Below are 26,792 nucleotides of genomic sequence, written 5' to 3'. Positions count from 1 at the left end.
ATTTTCTCACTCCTTGGCTTCCATATCGGTGAATGTTGGATGCCCACGACGAGGTTTGTCGGCAAGACCAGTGCCTGTCTGGGAAGAGGGTAGGTCATCATCGTCACTGTCATTGTCATTACTCTCGAGTTTGGCGCGCTCTCTCTTGGGTTGAAGACTGTTGGTCGGACACCAATGTTTGATATGTCACTGTAGACCATGCATGTTATCAATCACTCTGCTCAAGTCGTGGCCATAGTCCATGATGTCTCCTCTCTACTCGAGTCCGAATCGGTTTCAGTTTGGGTGAGTTGATGTTGGGGCAGTCTTTCTTCCTCAGTCAGAGGACTATCCGGAGATTCTGTTAATCAACCTCTCCCGAGGCAGATCAGGTTCAGACTGAACCTTGACTCGCCCGTCTTCTTCGTTTATGAGATTACCCTGCAGTCGATCCTATCCTTGGTGGTAGGTTTTAGATCAATGATGAGGTGTCCATAGGGTGTGTCAGCAACCTTTTTATACGTGGCCATAAAGTGATCCATATGTTCGGGGGAAATTCTATTTGCAAAAACTTTGATTTACTGTTTACTTATGGGGGAATGAGACAGGCTGATATAATATGCGATCAAAGCAATGTCTCTCGATTCTTTACCTCTCGGAAACAGATTTTGTACTAAGAGAGATCAGTACATTCTTGTGATGGGAGGTTTGAGTAAACACCCGCGAAATACGGTTGTCATGCTTTGCTTCGGCCAGGAAATCAACCAACACTAACACGTTCCGATGGCCAGCATGAAAGTAGTCCTCGTCCAAGATATTGTGAGGAATTCCTTTCGCAAAGGTCACCTAAGGCAGCTGCTCGCTGATATCCTGATATAAGGGCTGCCATTGAGTATAACACCAAACAATGCGGGTAGGTTGGTGTTGGATCTGGCCATGTTGGAGCATGTGATAGGTCTTTAAGCCACTGGGTCCGACCACGAGACCATTGGAGGGAATCGGGAACCTGAACTATTCTTGCTGTTGGTCCTGAGGACGAGAAGGAGGAGGAGGAGGGTGTCTCTCCTGGGGAGGAGATAGGTGTCTCTCTTGAGGAGAAGGTAGGTGTCTCTCTAGAGGAGGGTGCACGTGTGTATCTTGAGAAGAAGGAGCCGGAGGTAAGTGTCTCTCTTGAGTGGGGTCACTACCTACGGATGGGTGTCGGTATCCAGAGGATGAGATACGTTTGGAGCGTGCATTAGCTTCCAGTGTCTCTGCAGACTATCGTTTCATGTGAACTCCTTCCCACAATCCAGACAGGTAGTCACTCCCATCAGGATCCTACACAAGTGTTCAGAACGCAGGGGTCCAAGCTTCCTTTTATACTGTTGACGTTTCAAGTCAGCTTCCGCTCGTTTTGCCCGATTCACTACAGATTGCATCTCTGATATATGGGTTGAGTTGTGGTCTTATGACTTTTCTGGGTTGTCACTGTTTTCATTTTAGATGTTACCTGTATCCTCTTTGTCTTCAGCATCGACTTCTTGGGTGCTTCTCATTCCTTTCTCTTTAGTGAATCTCTTAACGTAGCCTTCCTGAATACATCTCTGTGGTCAAGCGTAATCTCTGAGGCTTTCATCATGTTATTCACGTCCAATCCGTTTGATGGTGGGAGTTAAACTGTTTGTCAGGGTACACTACCGTAGAGTTTATACTGTCTTGCAGAAGCTGGAGGGAATCTTGGAAGACCGCATTAAAAAGTGATGATATGTGTATTTTGATTTGGTCTTACAATACACATAGGTAAATAACCCTTGATGGTTTTCACCATTGGCTTCCACGGACAGCAGGCCAGAACATGCGCCACAAAGGTAAGACATCTTCAACTGAACTGTAAGCAGTCTCAAAGGGCACTGACACACGTACAAGAGCCTGAGGACATAGGGTTTGGCTTTAGGATGATGTTCATGTATAACTGTGTATACTTGTAATGGAGAATGGGGAATGGTTTATTCTCAGGCTCATCTTGACTTGCTCATTTCTAAGGAGACTTGGGGTGGCGACATGGGTTGAGAGAATGAATAGACTATGGTAAACATGAAACACGTTGCTTGTCACTACGATGTCTTATAAATTGCTTACAACTCTTTCCCAACAACCCTACCTTCATGGTGTTGCACTAGTCGCTTTTCTAAATGGTACAGTTATGTTTCAAAACAAATATTTTTGGAAATACCACGCCCTAAAGTAACACCGTATACATACTTTAGCTGACGCGGGTCGGGGCAGGACTGAAACATTCATTACAAATGGTAACAGTAAGTTCAAGTCGATCGCTGGCGACTTGAAAGGACGGGAACCCGCGAGTTGTCAAGCGCGCTCAATTCAAACTTGACTGTCGGGTACTGTCTGTCTACCCAGGGCAGCATACTATAAACACAAAGACACCTGTGCTTTGCATAGAACACTGAAAGTACTTTGTGAACAATGCTTTTCAGTGTGATCACGCTCTCTAAGATGTGATGCTGTCAACAACTGTAAAGCTGGATTTAGTTATTTTCAAAATGTACACTGATATCTTTCGAGTACACACGTGGACTGAGGTACAACTCTCTCTTTATTTTACATGAGCTAACACAGTTTACGGATTTTAAAATGATGAGGTGGAAGTCCTAAATTTCGTAAGTCTGTTCTCTAACAGAACATGGCACGACAGAACTGGTTCAATAAGGAGATTCCTGACCTTTTTATTACTGTCGGTGCTGTCCTTTCCCAAATGATGTGACAGAACTGTTTCAATAAGGAGATTTTGACCTCTTTATTACTGTCGGTGCTGTCTCTTCCCAAATGATGTGACTTTTGTGGTGTTGATGTCATCAGTTTTGGTAGATATGCTCCTATCCATGTGCAGACATTCGACTGTTCTAGTCGGGACAGGGCTGAATGATTCGTTACAAAGGGTTAACCAAAGACGTTCGCTCTGCCGAACGTGGGAGATTTGAAAACACGGGAAAAATGTTGTCAAATGCGCTCAATTCAAACTAGGGTGACGGGCACTGTATGTCTGTCTATTAAGTGTAGCACACTATACATTCATTAATTTATCACCCTTCACTTTTTTGTGTTTTCTTATGAAAGGTTTTCTGCATTAAAAACATCCATCTTTCATTCCCTCCTCGCCTTTGACAAAAAATACCGCACCTGATGAAATGATTGTGAATGTGAAAATGTTCTGAATGTCCACTAAATCTAATTTGTGCTTGAAGTTCATCATCACGTGTGTCCACCATGTTGGGCAACACATTCAAGACGCCTTGATGACATACTGTTGATTAATTTCAGGATGGGTGCTTGTGGTGTTCCACTTGATTGATTGATTGATTGATTGATTGATTGATTGATTGATTGATTGATTGATTGATTGGACTGTGTAAAGGAAATTAGTAACTATATGCCTGTTGCTCTTCTTGGTGTGGCTGGTACGATCTTTGCTGAAATAACATGCAGTGGACTCTTGCTGTGGTCAACGGTAGACAATGTTATCGTACAAGAACAGGCAGGTTTTCAAGCTACTGATAGTACCGTCATCCATTATTGCATTATTTACCCTCATTCAGAAATACTAGTAACAGACGCGTGGTAGATGTCATTGTGCCTTTGTTGATGTGGAAGTTGTCTTTGAGGTAGTCTATCATAAACGTTTATTGCTTAAGCTCTGAAATAGAGGCTTTCAGAATTATTAAGGGGTTTAGGATTATTAAGGGGTTTAGAGTTATTAAGATGTTTAAAATTATTCAGATGTATAGCAGTCATGTATATCTCTTCCTGGTGACTGCTCCAGGCTTTTCGAGCATAGTACGGGAGTAAGACAAGGAGTTCAGATCTCCCCAATACTGTTGTCTCCTTTCATCAATTATCTTGTTGTGCATAACAGGTCATGAGTTATTAATTGAAGGCAGCATATATTTTAGATCAGGGAGATAGTGCCCATTCTGTATTGTCTGACAAATTGCATCCGCGTACCACTTTTGTTTTAAGAGCCCATGATATAACTTCAGATATACACGTCTTCCAAAATGCATGTATTACTGAGAAACTTCAGACATCACTATTCTCTCGAAACGTGTAACCTTAAAAACATCTGTGTAAATTTCTCTTTTTGGCAGTCCGCAAAGACGAAAGTTCTTTAAAGGTACCTTTTGAGATAACGTTCATCTCTTCTGTAAAGTGAGTGAGTGAGTCAGCAATATTCCAGCTATATGTCGGCTTTCTTTTGTAGAAGCTATTATTCATAAATAAGGTATAAATACATAAATAATTGTTAACCATTATTTCAAGCTCTCTGTATACAATAAATATTGGTACCGCAATATCTGTATCATGGGCCTCTGTCCCCCTTATGAAATAAACACATATTAAACTCACTCATTCACTCACCCACTCACTCACCCACTCACTCACAAACGATCGATGACAATGTTGGACGGTGTCGGCTCTTTGAATCCTGTTCACAACCGTAAACAAAGACATCTATCGATTCCTGCAACCGTATAGACTGTTGGAAAATATGGCAGTTTCTTTTTGTGCTCAGTACCCAGGGGTATAAAAATCAACTTTTCGACATGGCAGAGAGGAAGCCATTGTGAGTATCTGTGCCACTGTGTGCCAGTGTCACTGATCTCGTCTCTCATGCTCTAAACATCACCTTAATTTCATTGGTCAATCATTGGTCTGTATCTAAAGAGCATCTACGCAATATGATGTGGTTATATAGACATAAGTATTGATCCACAAAAATCGATCATTCCCTGTTGAACTGAGTACAGTTGATGCTGTCATGGCAACTTGGCATACAGGGTCGTCCGTGACGGTTTTGTCTCAGCGTTGAGTATTGTGACAGACAGACCTGTAAGTCATCGGTTCTGTGTGTCAGGCCTGAGGTGTATCAGGTATTACGCTGGACTATGAGTGTTTAAGAGACTTTCTGATGGAATTCGGGGTGTATAATGGGTAATGCTGAACCATGCATGTTTAGGAGACCTTCAGATTGAGATGCATCACGGGTAGTCGTGGATCATGAATGTTTAAGTGATCTTCAAATCGCGATGCATCACGGTCAATGCTGGACCATGAGTATTTAAGAGACCTTCAGACTGAGATGTATAACGCCGGACCATTTATGTTCAAGAGACCCTCAGATCGAGACGGACTGTGTCCTGCAGAGTAAACGGCATGCTTCGTTTGGTCACGTTGTGATGCTTCTGACCGATGAGGCACCATCTCTCACATCTTGGTCACCACGGTAACGACTGTGAGTAGTTCAGATCTACGATTGTATATGTAGGTCCTACAGAGGACTCTCTTTGTTCTGAGTAGCATGGATCGGATGACTTAGCTCAATCCCCTAGCGTGTTACTACAGCCTATCCAGAGTGCCATGCGTCTTCTCTATAATGGCTGTGGGGCACAATATGTTCTCAGTACCTCTCAATTTTTCTTTCATGAAATACGGCTAACATGGGGATTGGTTGGCCAGGTTATCCGAGCCGACTGAATGGGTACCACGCAGTCTCGTAACATCTTTTACCAGATGTTTGAGTCGTTGGATAATATCCCTTGTTATTCCTGTGTTAGACCTCATATCCCCTTTTCACATATTGTAATCCCCACGCTTTACCTGTGTTATCCTCGCATTATCCTAGTGCCATTCCCAGGTTACCCCGTGTTGTCCCCGTTACACTCATATTGTCCCCGTTGACTTCGTGATATCCAATGTATTCCCGTGTCCCAGTGATGTCTTTTTTACCATGTGTTGTCCCTATGTTACCCCGGTGTCTTCGAATGATCCCCGTTACCCTCAAATTATCACCGAAATTCTTGGGTTATCCCATGGTATCCCATGTTATCCTCGTATTTTCCTAATGATATTCGTATGTTACCCCGTGTTATTCCCATGTTGTCCTTATTCCTCACATCATTCCCATGTAATACCGGTGTTATCCCATGTTATACCCATGTAATCCTCATGTTATCACCATGTGACCCCTGTGTTATCACTGTTATCCCCGTATCCCCCTTTTAATCACCGTGGTGTCACATTGTTCCACCTGTACTGTACACGAGGCCAGTCGTGCGGTATCTACAACACCACCAATGGCCAGCCAACTGCATTCACACTTTAGGGTTTAGTAAAGCATTATTATTCTCAAGCAGACACCTGGCCTCGTCACAGATGTTCAATTTCTCCCTTGTACATCGAACGGAATGTTCCGAAAAAATATTAATATTTGGCGTTGTCATATCACATTTGAATCGAGGACAGAGTGAGGCATCCATCACGAATCACCTGTTTTTAAATGTTTATGAGTATTTGTCGCTGCCCCGGACACCGTGCCACAGCGGTGCGGCTGCGTGTTGTGAATACATGAGCAATGGATGAAAAATAGCATATTAAACGACCTTCCGTGTAATACCATTATTATTAAATGAATTGATATGGCATCAAACGAGCGATATCGCGTTTAATAAAAATGATATTTCATGGAAGCGGGCTTAATATTCTGTTTATTACTCTCCAGCATAAACTGATAGAAACTGCCTACAGTGTGATGACTCAGCTTTCCGCCATTAAAGCAGGATGTAATGCCATTGTCTGACCACACAAATAACTGTCGTGTTCTGATTGGCTGAGCTAGACATTGTACCTTACTAATAATATACCGGAAGTATTACGGGAATGCTGCAGTATCTGTCACGGCCGAGTAATAAGACAATTTCTCATCTCACCCGCCGTGATGTTGTGATTTGTGTACGAGCATACGTAATAATTCTATAATGATTTCATTAAATGCTGGATTGTAGTTGGTTAATTAAAGACACTCTGAGGTAAATAATCACGTTATTCAGTTGTTTAGTTGTACATGGCGTACAGTAATGCAGGATTTTGCGTTTGCCCACCAACATGGCGGACACCAAACAAACTACCCATAAATCGAAATATGTATTTTGCCGTCATTTAGTAAACTCATGACAAATATCTTTTTGAACGCTACGAATTTGTTTCACAATACATCAGTTCATGTGGAAACAGAACCTACAAACGGTGAGGAAAATTTTTGCAAAATACTTTAGAACAGTTTTCTGAAGCAAGTGGCTATGTATTCTTTAGTAAGTCTCAACTTTTCATGGGAAGTATACCATGATATTTTCTTGACGATATGGCCACTCGTCTTGATCCCATAACAAAGGGTACGTCACCGTCGGCCGGTGAAGGAACGCCTGCACACAAGTAGAGTCGGTTGGTTAATAATACAAATAAAATGATATATTTATGAGAATTATGTACTTTTTCAATCCTTTATTCAGACTTCCGACCCTCAAACCCGGCCCCAAAACGTACTATAGTGCGAACTGACTCTCCCCAAACCGACATTTGCATTTCACAAGAGATCAGCCAGCCACCATCAAGCAACACCTGGCATGTAATCAGCACATACGCTTGAGTGAGAGAAGGCTTCGGAGTGGACCGGACCATTCCTGAACTGGGGGTGACCAACACGGCAGAGTTAATGAGTGTCTTCTTTTTGTCTCCGTCGGATTTTAAAATGTAGACTAGACTTTTTGAAATTATTGGCAGGGATTTAAAAAATCTTTTAAAAATGACATAGTCATTATGATGAAATTATGCAAGAATAGATCAACATGGTATCTGATGTTAATGTTTGCTGGACCATTTATCGAAAAGTGATTAAAAAAAAGAAAGCTAACTATACTTTCTGATCATTGCGAAATGGCTACATTTCCAGCAGATATGAAATAAAACCCAAGTTTATTTGCAGTTTGAAACCGTAAGCTTAAATTATCAAGCAACCCATGGACATGTACAAGAAAGATACCATTACCTGATTGCGCGAAATGAAAACTGACTTGTTCTGGGAGTCGGGAAATGGGACTTTTTAACCCCTATTATTGGACACGTGTTTTCCAATTTTTCAGTTAACAGTTGGTGAAGGTACAGTGACAAAACCCGAAAACATTATTTGATATTACTGACCCGGGTGTTTGTTAGTTACTGGAGGTTTTGACACCTATCACCCCATTTGGGGCGATACCAGTTGATATTGGAATGCAAGGCCGCTTCACGTATTGACGTGTAACCAAACCTGTAACTGAAACTATTTATATAATTTATCATTGTAGAATGGAAATGAACCTACTGTGTTTTGAAATTTGAGGGCCAATATCGGAAGTACAATCAATCTAAATTTAAGTCCGCCATACTATCTCCTGTTTCAAAACACAGTAAATTATTTATCTCCTAACTAGTGCGCAAAATACACTAAACATTACATAAAATTTCGCAAAAACATGAACAAAGTGATTGAGCCATGACCACGCCAGGTGGTATGACAAGTCGTTTCGTAACGGTAGCAGTGGCGGGACTTGGGCCCCGTATCAGTCGACATACACGGTGTCATGCGTTCAGTCAGCCTGGCCATTTAGAGCCGGTCGCTTGATGGTGCGGGGGCATCAGCGTCGAGTATTTATTCAGGGCAACTTGAATGGTCGAAGATGCAGGGACGCCGCATTTTCTACAAACACGATAACGAAAGGCCTCATACATGAGTGAATGAGTGAGGTTTTGTTTGCGTCGCTTTTGGCAATATTAGAGCAATATCACGTCGGGGAACATCAGAAATGGACTTCACGCAATGTACCAATGTGTGCCTTCGGCATGACGAGCGGACGCTTTATAACCACTAGGCTACCCCACCGCCCAAGGGCTCATACTGCAAGATTGGCAAAGACTTTCTGCATAACGCTGGTAGTAACATTGTTGATTTACCCTGGCCAGTTTGTTCTCCCGACATGAGACCTATAGAATACCCATGGGACTAAGACACGACCTGACACCCCTCAACTACCGGGACAATGTCTCCCAAAGGAATGGCAACGGATCACGCCTAACGTCATTCGTCGTCTTCAAAATGTCGACATGTCTGAGCGTGTATTGACACCATTATTGATTCAACATATTTTCTTGTGTCAGTCAAAAATACTTACGATTTCAGTATGGAATGAATATGTGTACATTTGCTGCAGAATTGAATTAATTTTGCATTTCAATTCAACATATTTCGACATTGCTTTTCTGTTCTTGTCGGTTTGGTCAAACATACTGTATACTTTATTTTCGGCATTAGTCTATGTTCCACCATCTGCCTAACCACTCCTTGTTAGGTAATGATACCCCTTTGACGTACTAGAGCTGCGTGAAGCTCTCCTATAGAACAGTTGTATGTAATCAGCTGATAAAAACGTTAAACAGTATCTGCCATAGGACGATGGGGGTAACCTAACTATTTTGCGTTAGCTTGTCAGGACAAACCCTGAGTTTGTGTTCAGTCGCAATATGAATAATGATGCACTGTGTGGTTTGTGAGTCCGAATTGTTGGTATAAACCATGCTGGTCTGTACAGAAAATGTGACAGAAAATACAACAGCGAAACGACTATGTGTTAAAGAAGTATAAACTGAAATGGTAAACTGAGGTTCAGTTTTCCTATCAGTTACAGGTGTTAAGACAAGGGTTTTCTTTGTGGCAGTAGAGTGGCTGCAGTGTGTCCGATCGGATCACGTGACCTGATGACGAAAGTCCTTCCCTTGGCAGGTGTCATGTTCCTAGATACACCACTGTACAAGGGTCTTGCATTAAGTACAAGCACTGCTGCGTGATGTCAGCTATCCATGTTTTTTGACAACCGCCGACCTGAACTTGGGCTGTGTTGGGTAGACATATGTAAGATGGATTATGTTAGAAGTGTGGACACTATAGGCTGCAGTTACATACCAGGACGCCAAACTCATACCGCATATCGATGTTGGCTGGCGGTGAAAATAAATAAAATACATCCTGGGTGTAGGAGTTCTTGCAACTGTATGCCCCGTTTCATTACAGATATTGATTGAACAATAGTTACACAATGTGATGTAGGGTTACAGATCGACAGGCTCATATTGATTTGTCTTATTGGAGTGGGATTATGTTCGTCCTTCACGACATACATGCAGATGTGGACGATGTGAGAATTGGCAATGATGATGTAGGCAAGGCAACGGCGATTTTCCTAATACGATTAACGGACTGTGTGTGTGTGTGTGTGTGTGTGTGTGTGAGAGAGAGAGAGAGACAGAGAGACAGAGAGAGAGAGAGACAGACAGACAGACAGACAGACAGAGAGAGAGAGAGAGAGTATGTCCAGAGCTCCAGACAGCGCGCGTATTTGCCCTAATGCAAAATCACATTTACTCAATCAATTTAAAATCTGTGAGTACAAGTAAAACGCATAAGAACTGCTTATAAACCAATTGATCTATAATACCTTGCGTACTATGCTCCGTGAACTAAACTGGATTGTGCATGATAATTGTCGTGGAGCCCGAACTCTAAGACAGCGTTAGCAAATGTAAAGTCATGCCTATATAGAGATATACTATTATAGCCGTAACCACTGTCTGGAGTTCACTGTTATAGTCACGTGACTTCCATGTTGCCTGTTCAAAAATGGCTGAATTACTAAAAAATTAGTTCTGTTGAGAAGCATTTATATTTACATATTTGGAAGTGTTAATTACTCAATAAGGAAACGACACTCATTGTAAATGTATAAAATGTGTAAAGGTACTCATTTCTTTAAACTAGTGGGAGTATACAAACTGCTATTTAGTCCTCAAGAAATGCAATTACTCAAGCATAAACAGACATGGGAGTAAATGCCCAATTGCTTGAAATATTATCTGGAGCTCTGTAGGTCATTCGTAAAGTATGAAGCAATCCACAGAGATGTTGCTATAAGCATCAGCCAAAGGTTCGCCAGACTGGGTCTGCCTGTTGTAAGCGCCAGCGATCGCCCCAGCTCTGTGTGGTCAAGTGTTACAGTGGAGGTCAAGTGTTACAGTGGAGGTCAAGTGTTACAGTGGAATATAACGGCAGTACGACAGTGTCATGCTGCATCACAATTTCACAGTTGCTTGAACAGCAAGTGAAAATGTTGAGGAAAGCATTATTCTGAGGTGGCGTGATTTGAAGTGCCTGTATTTGAATAAAGAACCGTGCATGACGTCGACGGTCGCTCACCTCGTGTGCCTGTTGACCCTTTGCACAGCCTCAGAGATGGCAACACCATGGGCGCCTCTTGACTGACCCTTGCACGGACTCTCGTGCTGTCTAGACGTTGGTTGCCTCTTGACCCTTGCACGACCACATGAGCTGTCAAGACCTTGAGCGTCTCTTGACCCTTGCACCTGAGCTGTCAAGACGTTGGGTGCCTCTTGACCCTTGCACTAACACCTGAGCTGTCAAGACCTTGAGCGTCTCTTGACCCTTGCACCTGAGCTGTCAAGACGTTGGGTGCCTCTTGACCCTTGCACTAACACCTGAGCTGTCAAGACCTTGAGCGTCTCTTGGCCTTTGCACTAACACCTGAGCTTTCAAGACGTTGGCGATGAGCTGCCTCTTGACGCTTGCAGCACGACCACCTGAGCTGTCACGACGATTTTAAAATTCTTTTGTTTCCATATATACTGGTATGTACTGAATTTTACATGGGCACAGTAACCTGTTCTGTAGTCAGTTTATATGCTCAAGGGCTGACAAATTATTGATGCTGTTGTTTGATCGTGGAAGAAAACAACTCCGACTGTATTTCTATATATACTTTACATGTACACCAAAGTAATTCACGAGACAATGTTTTACTTCATATAATATGCTGGTATACCGCATATGTCCTTGATTAAAGAAATGAATTCGTGCTCACATATCACAGTTCCACAGTTCTAATATTGTGCAACAACACGGCCGGACTCAGCAGATGGCGAATCTCTGAGAGAATATCTGTGGACCATATTGTCACAATAAATCATTATTGGAAAAATTGCACCCAACGTAAGATTGTCTGCTGCAGAAAGGTTCATCGTTGCAAATTCTTTCTAGGAAATATTTCTTTATGTAAGCATATTTTTCCTGCTACCTGCTAGAGGTGATCATGTGACCATCGACAGAAAAGCATATTGACTCCAACCCACGTCAGAAACTCCAACCAAAACTCATATTGACATGAGTTACGATGACAAATGATATGACGTCATTCTACTGTTTACGTCACATTATTGCTGACATAACGTTATTGGTTTGTAGTGAAAATGAAATTACCTTTCTTGACTAAATGGACATGTTTTGGTTTTTAGAAGCTGTTTTGGGGTAATTACACGATAAAAATGATTATAGTATAGACTGGTGTATTCGGTCAATACCTGTTTTTATGGACCCGGTCTGTCATACTTTTCGCGGGTCCATAAAAACAGGTAGTGACGTCATCACCAGTCTACAATGCTATAATATTTACTTTTCGAGTAAATGAGAATAGCATCTGGTACAGCAGCTGTAAGACCCTTCCTCTCCAGACAATAGTTGGTTCCCCACACCTACTTGTGCTGTGTGTTCCTGTCCCAACCGGACGCAGTATCGTAAGATGTCAGTTAGATAAAGCTAGAGCATTTTCAAATATCACTGAATCCCGGAATACTGCCAAGGGTCGGTGGGTAAGTGAGTGAGTGAGTGAGTGAATGAATTAAGTTTTACGCCGCACTCAGTAATATTCAAACTATATACCGGCGGTCTTATAAATTATCGAGTCCGGACCAGACAATCCAGTGATCAACTACATAAGCACCAATCTGCCCAGTTGGGAACCGATGACATGTGTCAACCAAGTCAGCGAGTCTGCCCACCCGATCCCGTTAGTGAGTGAGTGAGTTTAGTTTTACGCCGCACTCAGCAATATTACAGCTATATGGCGGCGGTCTGTAAATAATCGAGTCTGGACCAGACAATCCAGTGATCAACAACATGAACATCGATCTGCGCAATTGGGAACCGATGACATGTGTCAACCAAGTCAGCGAGCCTGACCACCCGATCCCGTTAGTAGCATCTAACAACAAGCACAGTCGCCTTTTATGGCAAGTATGGGTTGCTGAAGGTGCATGCTACCCCGGGTAGACCTTCACGGTTAACCAGACTCGGCTGGGTGTAGTCGATTCAGTAAGGCGTTCGGTCGTCATGACGAAGTCCTGGTGTCAATTCCCGCATGAGAACAATGTGTGAAGCCTATTGATTCTAGTATTGATAGAATATTGTTTAATCCGAGCAAACCTTAACTCATTCACCCATTGCCTACTCTGTGATAATGAAGGGTTTATGTGCAAAAAAATATGGACTACTATAGATAATCATAGACCCTGATTCTACTGTACGTAAGAGAAATAACACATTAGCTGGTTATGGTTTCACCAATAAACTTCAATCCCGTGACGACACATGAATATAATTACTTGTAAGTATCGTGACGACACATGAATATAATTACTTGTAAGTATCGTGACGACACATGAATATAATTACTTGTAAGTATCGTGACGACACATGAATATAATTACTTGTAAGTATCGTGACGACACATGAATTTAATTACTTGTAAGTATCGTGACGACACATGAATATAATTACTTGTAAGTATCGTGACGACACATGAATATAATTACTTGTAAGTATCGTGACGACACATGAATATAATTACTTGTAAGTATCGTGACGACACATGAATATAATTACTTGTAAGTATCGTGACGACACATGAATATAATTACTTGTAAGTATCGTGACGACACATGAATATAATTACTTGTAAGAATCAGGTCTAATATTCAGCAGTTAACAAATGAGACAACGTTTTTCCATAAACATAATTCATACCTGTGAGTAAAATCTGAAAGGTTTGAATGGTCACCTTCAATTTGAAGGGCTCACTCCCAATGTGATGGCACAGGTGTTCCAGGAGCGTCCGGGTTACCCTGACCCACCGGTGTGCCAAGTCAAACAACAAGTCGATCGCTAACCCTGGACGTAAACACCAGGGCTACTGGTACAAGACGATGGGGAGTTGTTTGGAACATCACCTTTATAATATATACGTCAAACCTGGAGGTGTCTTCATAACAGAGAATACAAACCTTATAAATTTTTTAACCGATCGTTGGACGCTTTCCGAAACCCCGTGTAGGGACAATTAGAGACGCGTTGTAATCCATACTAGTTGAGAGGTAAACCGTATATGACCACCTTGGTAAGGTATGGGGGCTCCAGATACATATAACAGCATAACGTAACGAGACAACGGTTGAATCCATACTTGTAGATACTACTAGAATTTACGTTCGAGGACATTTAATCCTCGCACACATCAGATACAGAACACATGTTTGTTGAAAGCTGGAACATCTTAAATCACTGCCACTAGTCCATGTCTACGCCCTGGCGCACTGCTTAAATTGCTGTGAACAGAACTGAGGACTGGGAGGTTTGGTGCCGAGTGACTTGTACACTAACGATGTGGAAAATATTGCAGTATGCCCCTCATATACTCATAGAAACAAATAAGGGGACGTATGAAAGTACAAGTGTCCCTTTATGCTGTGGCAGGTTTCCTGACAAGGTATGTATTGCACCCTCATATACTCATGGAAACAAATAAGGGGACGTATGAAAGTACAAGTGTCCCTTTATGCTGTGGCAGGTTTCCTGACAAGGTGTGTAATTATGACATTGAATAAAGTAACACGTGTTCCCTTATTCGTTTATTCGTTTCCATGGCAATATATTTCACACGTCTAGAGCTCACGAACTATGTTGTTTGACAGACAACAATTCCCAGTGCCTCTTCGTCATGTTTGGAATCCGTGTCAATTTTCATTTGCATACGCCATTTCTGCAAGTCACTTCCACCATTTCCAGACCCTTATGAAACAGTTGAGGTATATAGTTAATCTTACTTCCGTCAATGTCAAGCCTGTATTTATTCCGCTATGTTCATCACCTCCACGTGAACACGGAAATACGTGATGCTATCACCACTCATTCCAAACACTTTGCACATAAAAACATGACAGTTCGTCGCCTGGTAACCAACGTGTTCTATGTCCACCTTTGGAGAAAACTGAATTAGGAAGCTCATGGTATGTTTCACTACATATTTTATCTCCATACAAAACGTAATCGTGACATATTGCACATAATATGGTTTTACATTGTTTAATCCCTATAAAATAACACTAAAAGTTAGTTCCAGGATATTCTAAGTGGTTAATGGACCAATCAGCACATCCAGTTTGATCACGTGACGTGGAGATGGTACAATATGGACGTGATTATCATCATCATCAACATACGAGCATTGGAACATTCTCTTTCTATGATTCATTTAATGCAGAGCAGATCGTAACCTTGGAAACTAAAACAATTTAAAACAACAAAAATGCTAGCTAGTACAGGAAACATAACCGTGCATTTATTGTGTTCTTATGGTTAAGCTCTTTTCGTTATTTTCCTCTTTATTTCAAGAGCTTTAGATCTAAAATACTTTTTGTTATTTTCAAAGTCGTTCTGGTATACCACACATTTCCAAGGGGTTTGATCGAATAGTGTTGAAGATATTGTTGTTCTTAACTTCAAGATCGATTTTCTCGAAAGTATTTTTTTGGGTCCTAGACCACTCTGCAGACACCACTGTCCATGTAAAGTATGGACACATGCTACTGTCACTCCAAACCGTTTTTCAAACACGAGTTGAATACAAGCATCACGTGACATGTTGCCGAATCTGAGGAACAGCGGCGTCGCACATGTACGCTTAGACCCATGAGCTGCTGTGCTGTACAACACATGCATCAACATCATCAGTCCGCGACATCTGCAACACTGGAGTTTTGCTCTGCGCTTGATCATGATGATGTTTTTCTTGATTCCAACAGGAGAAGACTGAGCGTGGCTGGTACTGGTACACGTCAGTACGGGATGTTCGTCCGTCTGGGTAAGTGGAACTTTATTTACCCCTCTGGGTGCCAGAGGGACGCGTCCTACAAACCTCACTTTGAAGTTAAAGAGTTCTAAATATATCTATACATAAATATGTTTCACCTTTTCGAATTCTAGGGAAAATTCCTTAATTCTCGATACCATCCACTATCATCTCAAAGAAAGTTTAAGTGCTTAAAATAGCCTGTCAAAATAGGCTTAACTGTATCGCGATTCACACGGTTATTTGTTGTGTTTTGAAATGTGAAAATAGGATAATTTGTGGGAGTACTGGAGTGAACTTTAAAAAATAGCAAGTTAATGATCAACGATATCAGTTTCTCATTAAATCAACGATGGTAATTCTGAAACGTTGGCGATGAAACTAGAATCGGTTGGGATGTTTCCGATAATATGCTCACACGAACGCCAAAGTTCGTTCTCCGCCATATTGGATAACGCTTATAAAACCCCGTTTCACGAAGGTCGGTTTTGAGACGCCAGTTACGTCATGTATATTTCATATTCAACCGCGACAAATGCATCACTGAATTCCAGAAACATTTTAGTGTCAAATTACCTCTGGTCTTTCTCACCAATACTAACGGTCTATATAAAATTAAAGAAAATATACTGTGCGTGAAAACGAACGCTGGGTTCGAAAGCACTTGTTTGAAATGTAAACAAAGAGAAATTCGATTTCACACTTTCGCATTTTCTGAACATTTCCGACATCCAGCCGTCTAGTCATTGCTTGCAGTGGCCCAATACCTTTAGAATACGCACGAAAAAAGTTTCGTAGCAAAGAAAGTAGCAAACTGATTCACTGAACTGATTTGATAAGAAATTGTCAAAGTTTCAATGGTCGCGTGACGCCATGAATGAAGCAAAATCACGCAGAAAGATGACAGACTGAGTACTTATCGACATTTTTGGCCTCTTCTCTCATTTATGATGGGAACGATAAATACATATAACAATACACAGATAGTCAGAATAATTCTGATTACTTACATCTCACATTTATGTAGAAACGATTCCTGAATCAAAGAAAAGGTGCTTGCAAAACCCTCCACTTGAAGCCGTCATTTAGTAAGAAATCGGTCATCGGTAGCGATGTCACACGTCAACATTGTTGCACAGATTAGACAATTTCTTTGAGGCGAAGATCGGTTGACCGAGAGTAAACACAATCGCGCTAGCTATCCTTCTGATTACACTTTCAGTGGTTTTAGGTATATTTGCCGTATCGTTCAGATATTCTTTCATAAAATAAATTTCAGTACTGATATTTAGCCTTGTTCAAATATCATAGGTAGATGTAGGTTATTATATTTTTCTTTTATTCTTTGAAATGTTTTGATTGTTTGACTAACGTTTATATAAGAAACTGACACATTTCATGTAACACGCCATATTATGAATCTTTACACAAGTGACCAAATTTAACCAAAACAACATTTTAGTTATAATGATGTGACATATTCAGTGTATTAGGACAAATATTCTTTCATCTAAACAGGTTAATGAACTGTGATTTAATTCAGCCTTATTCGGTTGAGATATTCGGGTGTTCTGAACTATTATTTTTCATTCACGTTAAATTGATACCAGACAGGTGCGTGTGTTGCTTACAGTCAGATACACAGGCAAACCGTCTAATTGTTGACATGATTATATATATATATATATATATATATATATATATATATATATATATATATATATATATATGACACCAGCATTAGGGAGACCAAATGTATGTAAAAACCAGCATTAGGGAGACCGCCAACTTAGGGAGACCGAAATCCGGTCTCCCTAATTTTCAGGCAACCGGTTATTGCATAAAACAGCACCACTTCCATAACTTTGGGGGGGTTATAGTTCATGTTGACATTGTCTTTAACATCATCAAACGAAAGTAATTTTTTGGTGTCTTTAAAATGCTACATTTACATCAGAAGCGACAGTCGCATATATATACAAGTATTTAAAAATACGCCTTAGGGAGACCAACCCAAAAAGGCAAATAAGTGCATTATTTGGGTATATATGTTTAATTCTGACCCAGTGAATTATTACAAGTGTTTTGATTTCTAACTTTTGTCAGGAAAACAAAACTGTAGGTTACTATTAAATGAAAACAAGAATTCGGACCGTGAAACGGCGGTCGTGTTGCCTCGAATCGAGACCGACCTACCGGCGCCACACTTGCTTTTCTGTGAATGTTTCAGTGAAAAAAATAAACCCGGGACACATCGTTGTCGTCATTTTCAAAGTAAGACACAATTACACAACAATGTACAGTTTGGTATTTTTTCCTTGATACTTTAAATACCGTTTGTGCGGTGCTTCAATCGTTTCGGACTTTTGACGATGGCGGCCATTTAGCTGCCGCTGCTGTTTTCGAGGGAATCTTTGGTTGCTTGTGCTGTGTCGACCTTACCGAAGATTTTTCCAAGGTATGTGTTATCTGGTTGTTGTTTTCATTCAATTATTTAATGTGGGGGTTAGTGTGTTGTGACAACTGAAAGATAATAAGCGTGTCATTTACACCCGGACATTCCTGCAGTTGACACGGGAGCTCGGTTTCAGTTTTCGTTCACTGACATTTGAGGTTGTCATGTTTTCGGACACTGACAGATTACAAAGAAACGATAAAACAAATTGTATGCATATAGTAGTTAGTACGGTTTTAATACCCACACGTAGAGCTACCTCTGTCACAATTTGAAAATCAATATGATTTTCGATGTATTGAACATTGACGATTGAGGTCATCAACAATCAGGTTGAGGAAACGTATCTGCCTATATAATGTTGGCACAGCGGGATATTATAGGTCGTCCTGCCTATTTTGCTATAGGCCAATCGGATTATAGTTGGACTTATGTCTAATAATTTCACAAACTATCAATTTCCGCCCAAACAATCACAGAGATGAAAAGTTAATGGGCCTCCTCAGTCTAAACAAACCCAATGTTTTTGGACAAAATTGAAATTGATATATTGTTCAAGAATGGATGTTTCATTAAGACCACAATTTTTCAAAGATTTTCCTTCTGCCAACTAAGACTGACTCTATATGTCATTGATTTTCAGTGAAAATTGTCAGAAATGTTATAGACTTATATTTAATTAGAAATTTCCGAACTCCGTGTGATGAAAATTGTCAAAAAGGGTTTGAATGAAAACCTTAGGGCATCAAAACTTGAATCGTATCATTGTTAAAAATTTCAGTGTCAGTTATAACAAATGTTAAATATAAAATGTTTGTTGAACTTAATTCTGTGGTTCCTGTTATTTTTTCAGTAGGTCAGACAGACATCTGAAACTTACAGGACCCAATGTCATGTTACTTAGATGTACACCATCGTGAACACTGGTTGCATGGATTGATAGAAGCATCTAACTCATTTACATAATCACCCTATGCATACCATACATTACATCTCTGTCAGAAATATTTACAGAAAAATAAATACTGAAATGAGCTAAAGTAGCAAAAACCTTCTTTAAATAACTTTTCCTTCAGCAAAAAAAATGGGGCGATGGGGTAGCCTAGTGGTTAAAGTGTTTGCTCGTCACGGTGGAGACCCGGGTTTGATTCCCCACATGGGTACAATGTGATATTGCTGGAAAATTGCTAAAAGTGGAGTAAAACTAAACTCAGTCAATCAATTCAGCAAAAACCTTATCCAGTTTTGTAGTTGTTATTATTAAGACTTAAATACCCATCTCTTTTACACATTAGCTGTTGTAATCAACATTTGCCTAGTTCATTAAATGAAAATGCATGCAAACTTGAGATTTATGACAAACATTTTACTGACAAATATTAGACAGTAACTAATTTCATAGTTGGTATTGCATGATTGTTTTTCAGCTACTAAAATATTAATGTGAACAAGCTGTAATTCAGACAAAATAAGCTTAAACTAAGCTTATTTATATTGTTGCACTTGCCATGTTGACAGGGTTGAGAACAGTGTTTGCCCATGACATGAAAATTTAGGAGTCAACTTGGCTTTCTAATATGAGAGGGAGTCATGGATATGTTTTGTGGAGTCAACTTCAGTATGGAACTTTCATCAAGACATCAATAGTGATTGATTAAATACAATAAATAAACAAAGTAAAGCAGGTCATGTAATTAATTAGCACTGAGCAGTTAAGTGGCAAACAATAAACAAAGTAATTTTAAACAAAGGCAAATTACAAGCTTAGATTGTCTGAACTTATGGTGCAGTAGCATTGCATCAACAGTGATGCAAGCTTTTAAATTCTCTGCGTATATATATATGAGATAGTTTGTGCATCAAATATGCATGTTTTCTGTGCAAGGTCAAACACTGGCTGAGACTGGAGTTGTAAAGTGATGTGTGATTGAATGGGTTAAACACCTGGAGCTCTAATCACATTATACAGACGCAACACTGAGGCCAGCCTGAACCTTAGTGATGTAAATATTCCCAAAAGGGAAACAATTTGCATGTACTTTTATCAAGTAAAATTTCTCCACCAAATTCATTTTGAAACCTATTATCAGCTTATTAAACTGTTGGCAGATATCCACAATGTCTAAACAAGGACCCTTTAAAAGAGCATCAACCATATTTTGGACATTGGCAGAAGCTGATGATAATTTGATAACAGTAAAACCCAAAGTGTCTCTGCATTGATAATAAATATCCTGCCACATCATTATGTATAAAAGTACACTACATCTTCAGAAAGAAAAGAACATAAATTGGTTTTTATTTCCATCTTTGAACAGTGCACGCTTAAAGGAATCATAAGTGTGGAAAATTATTTCATCCTAAAAGGCTGTAGGGTAGCCTAGTGGGTAAAGTTTCATCACTTGTCACAACAAAGACTCAGGTTTGATGCCTCAAATGGGCACAATGTGTGAAGCCTGTGTCTGGTGTCCATGCCATGATAATGCTAGAAATTTGCTTTAAGGATTGTAAAACTAAACCCACTCTCTCATCACAATACTTCATGGTTTACAACTTTTATTGATGAGAAATAATGTTCCAGCATTTTTGGTATGAATACACAATGCTGAATAGAAAGTGGTCAAATGTATCCTGTTATATTTGTAGTTACACTTTTTCTGTAAAGCACCTATGTAAGTACTTTTGTTAATAGACAGTCACATGATGTTTAGCTGCCGTAGAAATTGGCAGCTTTTTTGAGCTTATATGATTGTATGACCAACACCCATGGAACTGAAGGGCAGTTAGGAGGATTAGATGGTCAGAATTGCAAGTTGATGCATATCCCAGTTGTGTAGATTAATACACATGAAATCATTCCTTCATTATTTATGCACCATTACCACATAGCTTGAATATTAATGAGTGTATTGTTAAACAAAAACAACATGTGACTGACACTTATTTTTCTGCTTACAACAATCTGTCACTATTATTGCGTGATTATTGGACCAAGTCATGTCTATGTAGAATTTAATTCAAACATTTGCAGAATTGTATGATTTCTTATGGAAATATTTTACGAATCTATTTCTTAAGCAAAGTCACTGGCTCTGTTGTTCTGTTTGTAATGCCAAGTCATTTCTTTTTTTGTAGAATCAAGTCCATCAAGAACCCACACAATCCTGCACAGGTTGAAAGCCACAATTAATATATGCTCTACATGTGCAGTGTGTCAACCCCTGAAGAGTTTCTGTTCTTCAGTGCTTTTTGACCTTTGATCAGAAGAAATGGACCAACAAAGATCTGGATGTCAACCGATGGCTAAATCATCCCTGTGGTGGACCTTCCTCACAGAGCTGTTCAAGTTGTCCAGACCTGAGAGGGTAGCAGGGGTGTGTTCGGATGAGCTGTTCAGATAGGCCAAAAACTTTGTTACTCTTCATTTCTACTCAGGTGGCAGACATAAGAGAGAGTACAATATGAACAATGGGATAAGCAAGATAAAGGTACAATTTATCTTTAAGATTTAAAGGCCAATAATGTAAAGATCTGACTGCATATGTATGTATATATATGTGTGTGTATGGTTATGAACCAGGATTAGAGAGAGATGTGTTTATACCAGACAAGACAGTACATGTAGTTAGGGAGACCTCACATTATACATCACTGTATTCCAGCATAAGGGCAGCTGGACTTTATATAGAGTTGTAAGCCAACATTATAGAAACTAGAGAGCATATATTGTTGTAGACCAGCATCACAAAGACCAGACATTATCTATTCCTGAAAGCCAGCATTTGGAAGACCAAACAGTATATGTAGTTGTATACTAGCATTTGGGAATACAGACAGAATGTACAGTTGTATGCCAGGATTAAGGAGTCCAGACAGAAAATATGGTTGAACATCGGCAATATGAAGACCAGACTGAATACATAGTTGTATATCAGGGATGTTGAAACCAGGCAGTGTGTATAGTTGTATGCCAGCATTAGAGAGACCAGACTGCATACATAGCTGTATACAATAATTATCGAGACCACGCTATATATACAGTAGTATAGAAGCTGTAGAAAGACCAAACAGTATATACACTTGTATACGAGCATTACTGAGTATAGACTGAATGTATAGTTGAATACAGGCAATATGGGGATCAGGTAGTCTGTATAGTTGTATACCAGCATTAGGACAGACTAGGCTATATATGCAGTTGTGTACCAGCATTAGGGAGACCAGACAGTGTATATAGTTCTGTACCAGTATATATAGTTGTATACCAGCATTAGACAGACTGGGCTATATATGCAGTCGTGTACCAGCATTAGGGAGACCAGACAGTGTATATAGTTCTGTACCAGTATATATAGTTGTATACCAGCATTAGGACAGACTAGGCTATATATGCAGTTGTGTACCAGCATTAGGGAGACCAGACAGTGTATATAGTTCTATACCAGTGTATATAGTTGTATACCAGCATTAGACAGACTAGACTGTATATGCTGTTGTATAACAGCATTAGGACAGACTAGGCTATATATGCAGTTGTGTACCAGCATTAGGGAGACCAGACAGTGTATATAGTTCTATACCAGTATATATAGTTGTATACCAGCATTAGACAGACTAGACTGTATATGCTGTTGTATAACAGCATTAGAGACACCTGACAGTATGCACAGTTGTGTACCAGCTTTAGAGAGACCAGACAGTGTATATAGTTCTATACCAATATATATATACTTGTATACCAGCATCAGAGAGACTAGACTATAATGCAGATGTATACCAGCATTAGAGACACCAGACAGAATGTACAGTTGTATGCCAGCTTTAGGCAGATCAGACAGTATGTACAGTTGCATACGACTATTTTAGGGACCAGAAAGTATGTACCATTGTATACCAGCGTAAGAGAGACCAAACTGTATAGTTGTGTACCACAATTAGGGAGACCAGACTGTATATACAGTTGCATGCCAGTTAAAGGGAGACCAGAAAGTATGTATTGTTGTGTGCCAGCATTAGGGAGTTCTGACAGAATAAGTTGTTCAATACCAGCAAAATGAATCTGTGTTTAGTTGTATACCAGCAATATGGAGACAAGGCAGTATACTAGTATCTGGTTGTATACCAGCTTTAGGGAGTCAAGACACTATGTACAGTTGTATGCCAGCATTAGGAAGTCCAGACAGAATATATTGTTGTATTCCAGATTTAGAGAGACTAGACAGAATATATACTTGTATACCAGCATTAGGAAGTCCTGTTTGAATATATGTTTGTACACCAGCTTTACGGAAACCAGACAGAATATATAATGGTATACTATCTTTAGGGACACCAGGCTGAATATATAACTGTATACCAGCATTATGAAGTCCAGACAGAATATATGTTTGTATACCAGCTTTGGGGAGTCCAGACATACTGTATAGTTATATACCAGCTTTAGGGAGACCAGACAGAATGTATGGTTGTATACCAACTTTATGGAGTCCAGACAGAATATATAGTTGTATACTGACACTACAAAGTCCAAACAGAATATATGGTTGTATACCAGCTTTAGGGAGACCAGACAGACTATATGGTTGTTTAAAGGCTTTAGGGAGTCCAGACAGAATATATGGTTGTATACTGGCATCAGGAAGTCCAGAGAGAATATATAGTTGTATACCAGCAGTAGGAAATCCTGACAGAATATATGTTTGTATATCAGCTTTACGGAGTCCAGACAGAATGTATAGTTGTACACCAGCTTTAGGGAGACCAAACAGAATATATGGTTGTATACCATATTTAGGGAGTCCAGACATATAGTTGTATACCAGCATTAGGAAGTCCAGACAGAATATATGTTTGTATACCGGCTTTGGGGAGTCCAGCTTTAGGGAGACCAGACAGAATATATGTTTGTATACCATCTTTAGGGAGTCCAGACATATAGTTGTATACCAGCATTAGGAAGTCCAGACAGAATATATGTTTGTATACCAGCTTTGGGGAGTCCAGACATACTGTATAGTTGTATACCAGCTTTAGGGAGACCAGACAGAATATATGGTTGTATACCAACTTTATGGAGTCCAGACATAATATATAGTTATATACCAGCATTAGGAAGTCCAGACAGAATATATATTTGTATACCGGCTTTGGGGAGTCCAGCTTTAGGGAGACCAGACAGAATATATGTTTGTATACCATCTTTAGGGCGTCCAGACATATAGTTGTATACCAGCATTAGGAAGTCCAGACAGAATATATGTTTGTATACCGGCTTTGGGGAGTCCAGCTTTAGGGAGACCAGACAGAATATATGTTTGTATACCATCTTTAGGGAGTCCAGACATATAGTTGTATACCAGCATTAGGAAGTCCAGACAGAATATATGTTTGTATACCAGCTTTGGGGAGTCCAGACATACTGTATAGTTGTATGCCAGCTTTAGGGAGACCAGACAGAATATATGTTTGTATACCATCTTTAGGGAGTCCAGACATATAGTTGTATACCAGCATTAGGAAGTCCTGACAGAATATATGGTTGTATACCAGCTTTAGGGAGACCAAACAGAATGTATATTTGTATACCAGCTTTAGGGAGACCAGACAGACTATGTGGTTGGTTATAAGCTTTAGGGAGTCCAGACAGAATATATGGTTGTATACTGACATCAGGAAGTCCAGAGAGAATATATGGTTGTATACCAGCTGTGGGAAGTCCTGTCAAAATATATGTTTATATACCAGCTTCAGGGAGTCCAGAGTACTGTCCTCTATAGATACATTGGTCTAATCACTAGTTTTACATTCTACTCTGTGATATCCTAGTTAGTTTTACTGTCCTTTGTTGACGGCTTTTCACAATATATGTACTAATAATTCAGTAGTATTTATATAGTTAATCATTCTCGTCACGATATGGCTGCAATATTGCCGATGTGACGTTAAATTTTATCGCACTCACTCACTCATTTAGGGAGTCCAGACAGAATATATAGTTGTATACCAGCTTTTGGGAGACCAGACAGAAAATATAGTTGTATAGCAGCTTTAGGGAGTCCAGACAGAATGTTTAGTTGTATACCAGCATTATGGAAGACCAGACAGAATATATGGTTGTATACCAGCTTTGGGGAGTCCATACATAATGTATAGTTGTATAACAGCTTTAGGGAGTCAAGACAGTGTATATAGTTGTATACCAGCATTAGGGAGTCCTGACAGAATATATGTTTGTATACCAGCATTAGGGAGTCCAGACAGAATATGTGGTTGTATACCGACATTAGGAAGTCCAGACAGTGTATATAGTTCTATACCAGTATATATACTTGCATACCAGCATTAGACGGACTAGACTATATGTATGTAGTTTTATACCAGCATTATGGAGATCAAACAGTGCACAGTCATTCTTAGCCTTGGATGACCCCTCATGTTCTTAGACATACATTTTAATGTGGGAGACAGTTTGATAAGTCACTGCTGACTGGTATAAGAGAGACCAGACTCAATATATGCATGTCTACATATTATGTCTACATGCAGCTGCATGGCAACATGAGAGAGACCAGACAGTATGTGTAGTTGTAGACCAGCTTGCGAGAGACCAGACTCTATATATAGGTGTATACCACCATTATAAAAAAGACCAGACTGCATTTATAGTTGTATACCAGCATAAGAGTGACCAGACTGTATACATGTATTTAGTTGTATGCCAGCACAGGACTCGATTTAGTGTTTTTTTACTTGCACTGGTGCAACCCAGTATTACAAGTTGCACCTCATTGTTAGTCTACCTTCCACCAGGGGCAAGTCCATTTTTGAGTAGGTAAACTTCTGAGCAAAACATCTAAATAATTCAAAAGCATATTTCTTTCATTGCACATTGCAATGGAAGTAGTGCATGTGGAATTTGTCTGGTGCCACTAGGTTTTTATCGTAGGTTGAAACTGGTGCTGGAAGGATAACACATCTAACATCTAACCTTGCTGCATGAGAGAGATTAGACAGTATATGTAGTGTACATTTGCTGTAGAAATAAATGTTCAGTCTATTAAAATAATATGCGTGTTCTTTTGTGTATCCTTTTGTTTTCTCTTCGAGTTGGGTAAATACTTTCTTTTGAGCACTAGTTTAGTAAGACAGCAATGAGCAATCAACCTATTGTCAGCTAATTCCATGAAGGAAGGATGTTGTGTTTATGACACACTCCAGCGCAGCGATGACTTACCCTAACATCACTGCCACAGGCTAATTTGCATATCACGTGACCAGACTTTCTCTTGTTTGTAAACAAATGCACATATTCGTAAATAAGCTGAGACTGGCATAACGCCAGCATTTGGAGAGGTTTTCATATTATTTTACACTGTTAAGTAAACATTCTTCTACAACTCTGCCAATAACGTTTATAACAACACATATTTATATTTCAAACCGTCTGCATCGTTTTTTCTCCA

General features: G+C 39.9%; 1 protein-coding gene across 2 annotated transcripts in view; it reads left to right on the top strand.

Moving 5' to 3' along the window:
- Positions 1-4,776: 4,776 nt before the first annotated feature.
- LOC137260036 (galactoside alpha-(1,2)-fucosyltransferase 2-like) overlaps positions 4,777-26,792 on the top strand; it is a 45,219-nt gene continuing 23,203 nt past the window's right edge. The window contains exons 1-2 of one of the 2 annotated variants that reach the window (XM_067797722.1): positions 4,777-5,269; positions 15,829-15,887. In XM_067797722.1, the coding sequence (XP_067653823.1) occupies positions 15,872-15,887 (16 nt within the window). In that variant the 5' untranslated portion in view covers positions 4,777-5,269; positions 15,829-15,871. The remainder of the gene's footprint in view (positions 5,270-15,828; positions 15,888-26,792) is intronic. The other variant, XM_067797723.1, reaches the window with a different exon arrangement.

This window comes from Haliotis asinina, chromosome 13 (assembly GCF_037392515.1).
Source record: "Haliotis asinina isolate JCU_RB_2024 chromosome 13, JCU_Hal_asi_v2, whole genome shotgun sequence".
NCBI classification, from domain to species: Eukaryota; Metazoa; Mollusca; class Gastropoda; order Lepetellida; family Haliotidae; genus Haliotis; species Haliotis asinina.
Note: the sequence above shows the minus strand (reverse complement) of the source record. Positions and strands in the feature narration are given on the sequence as shown.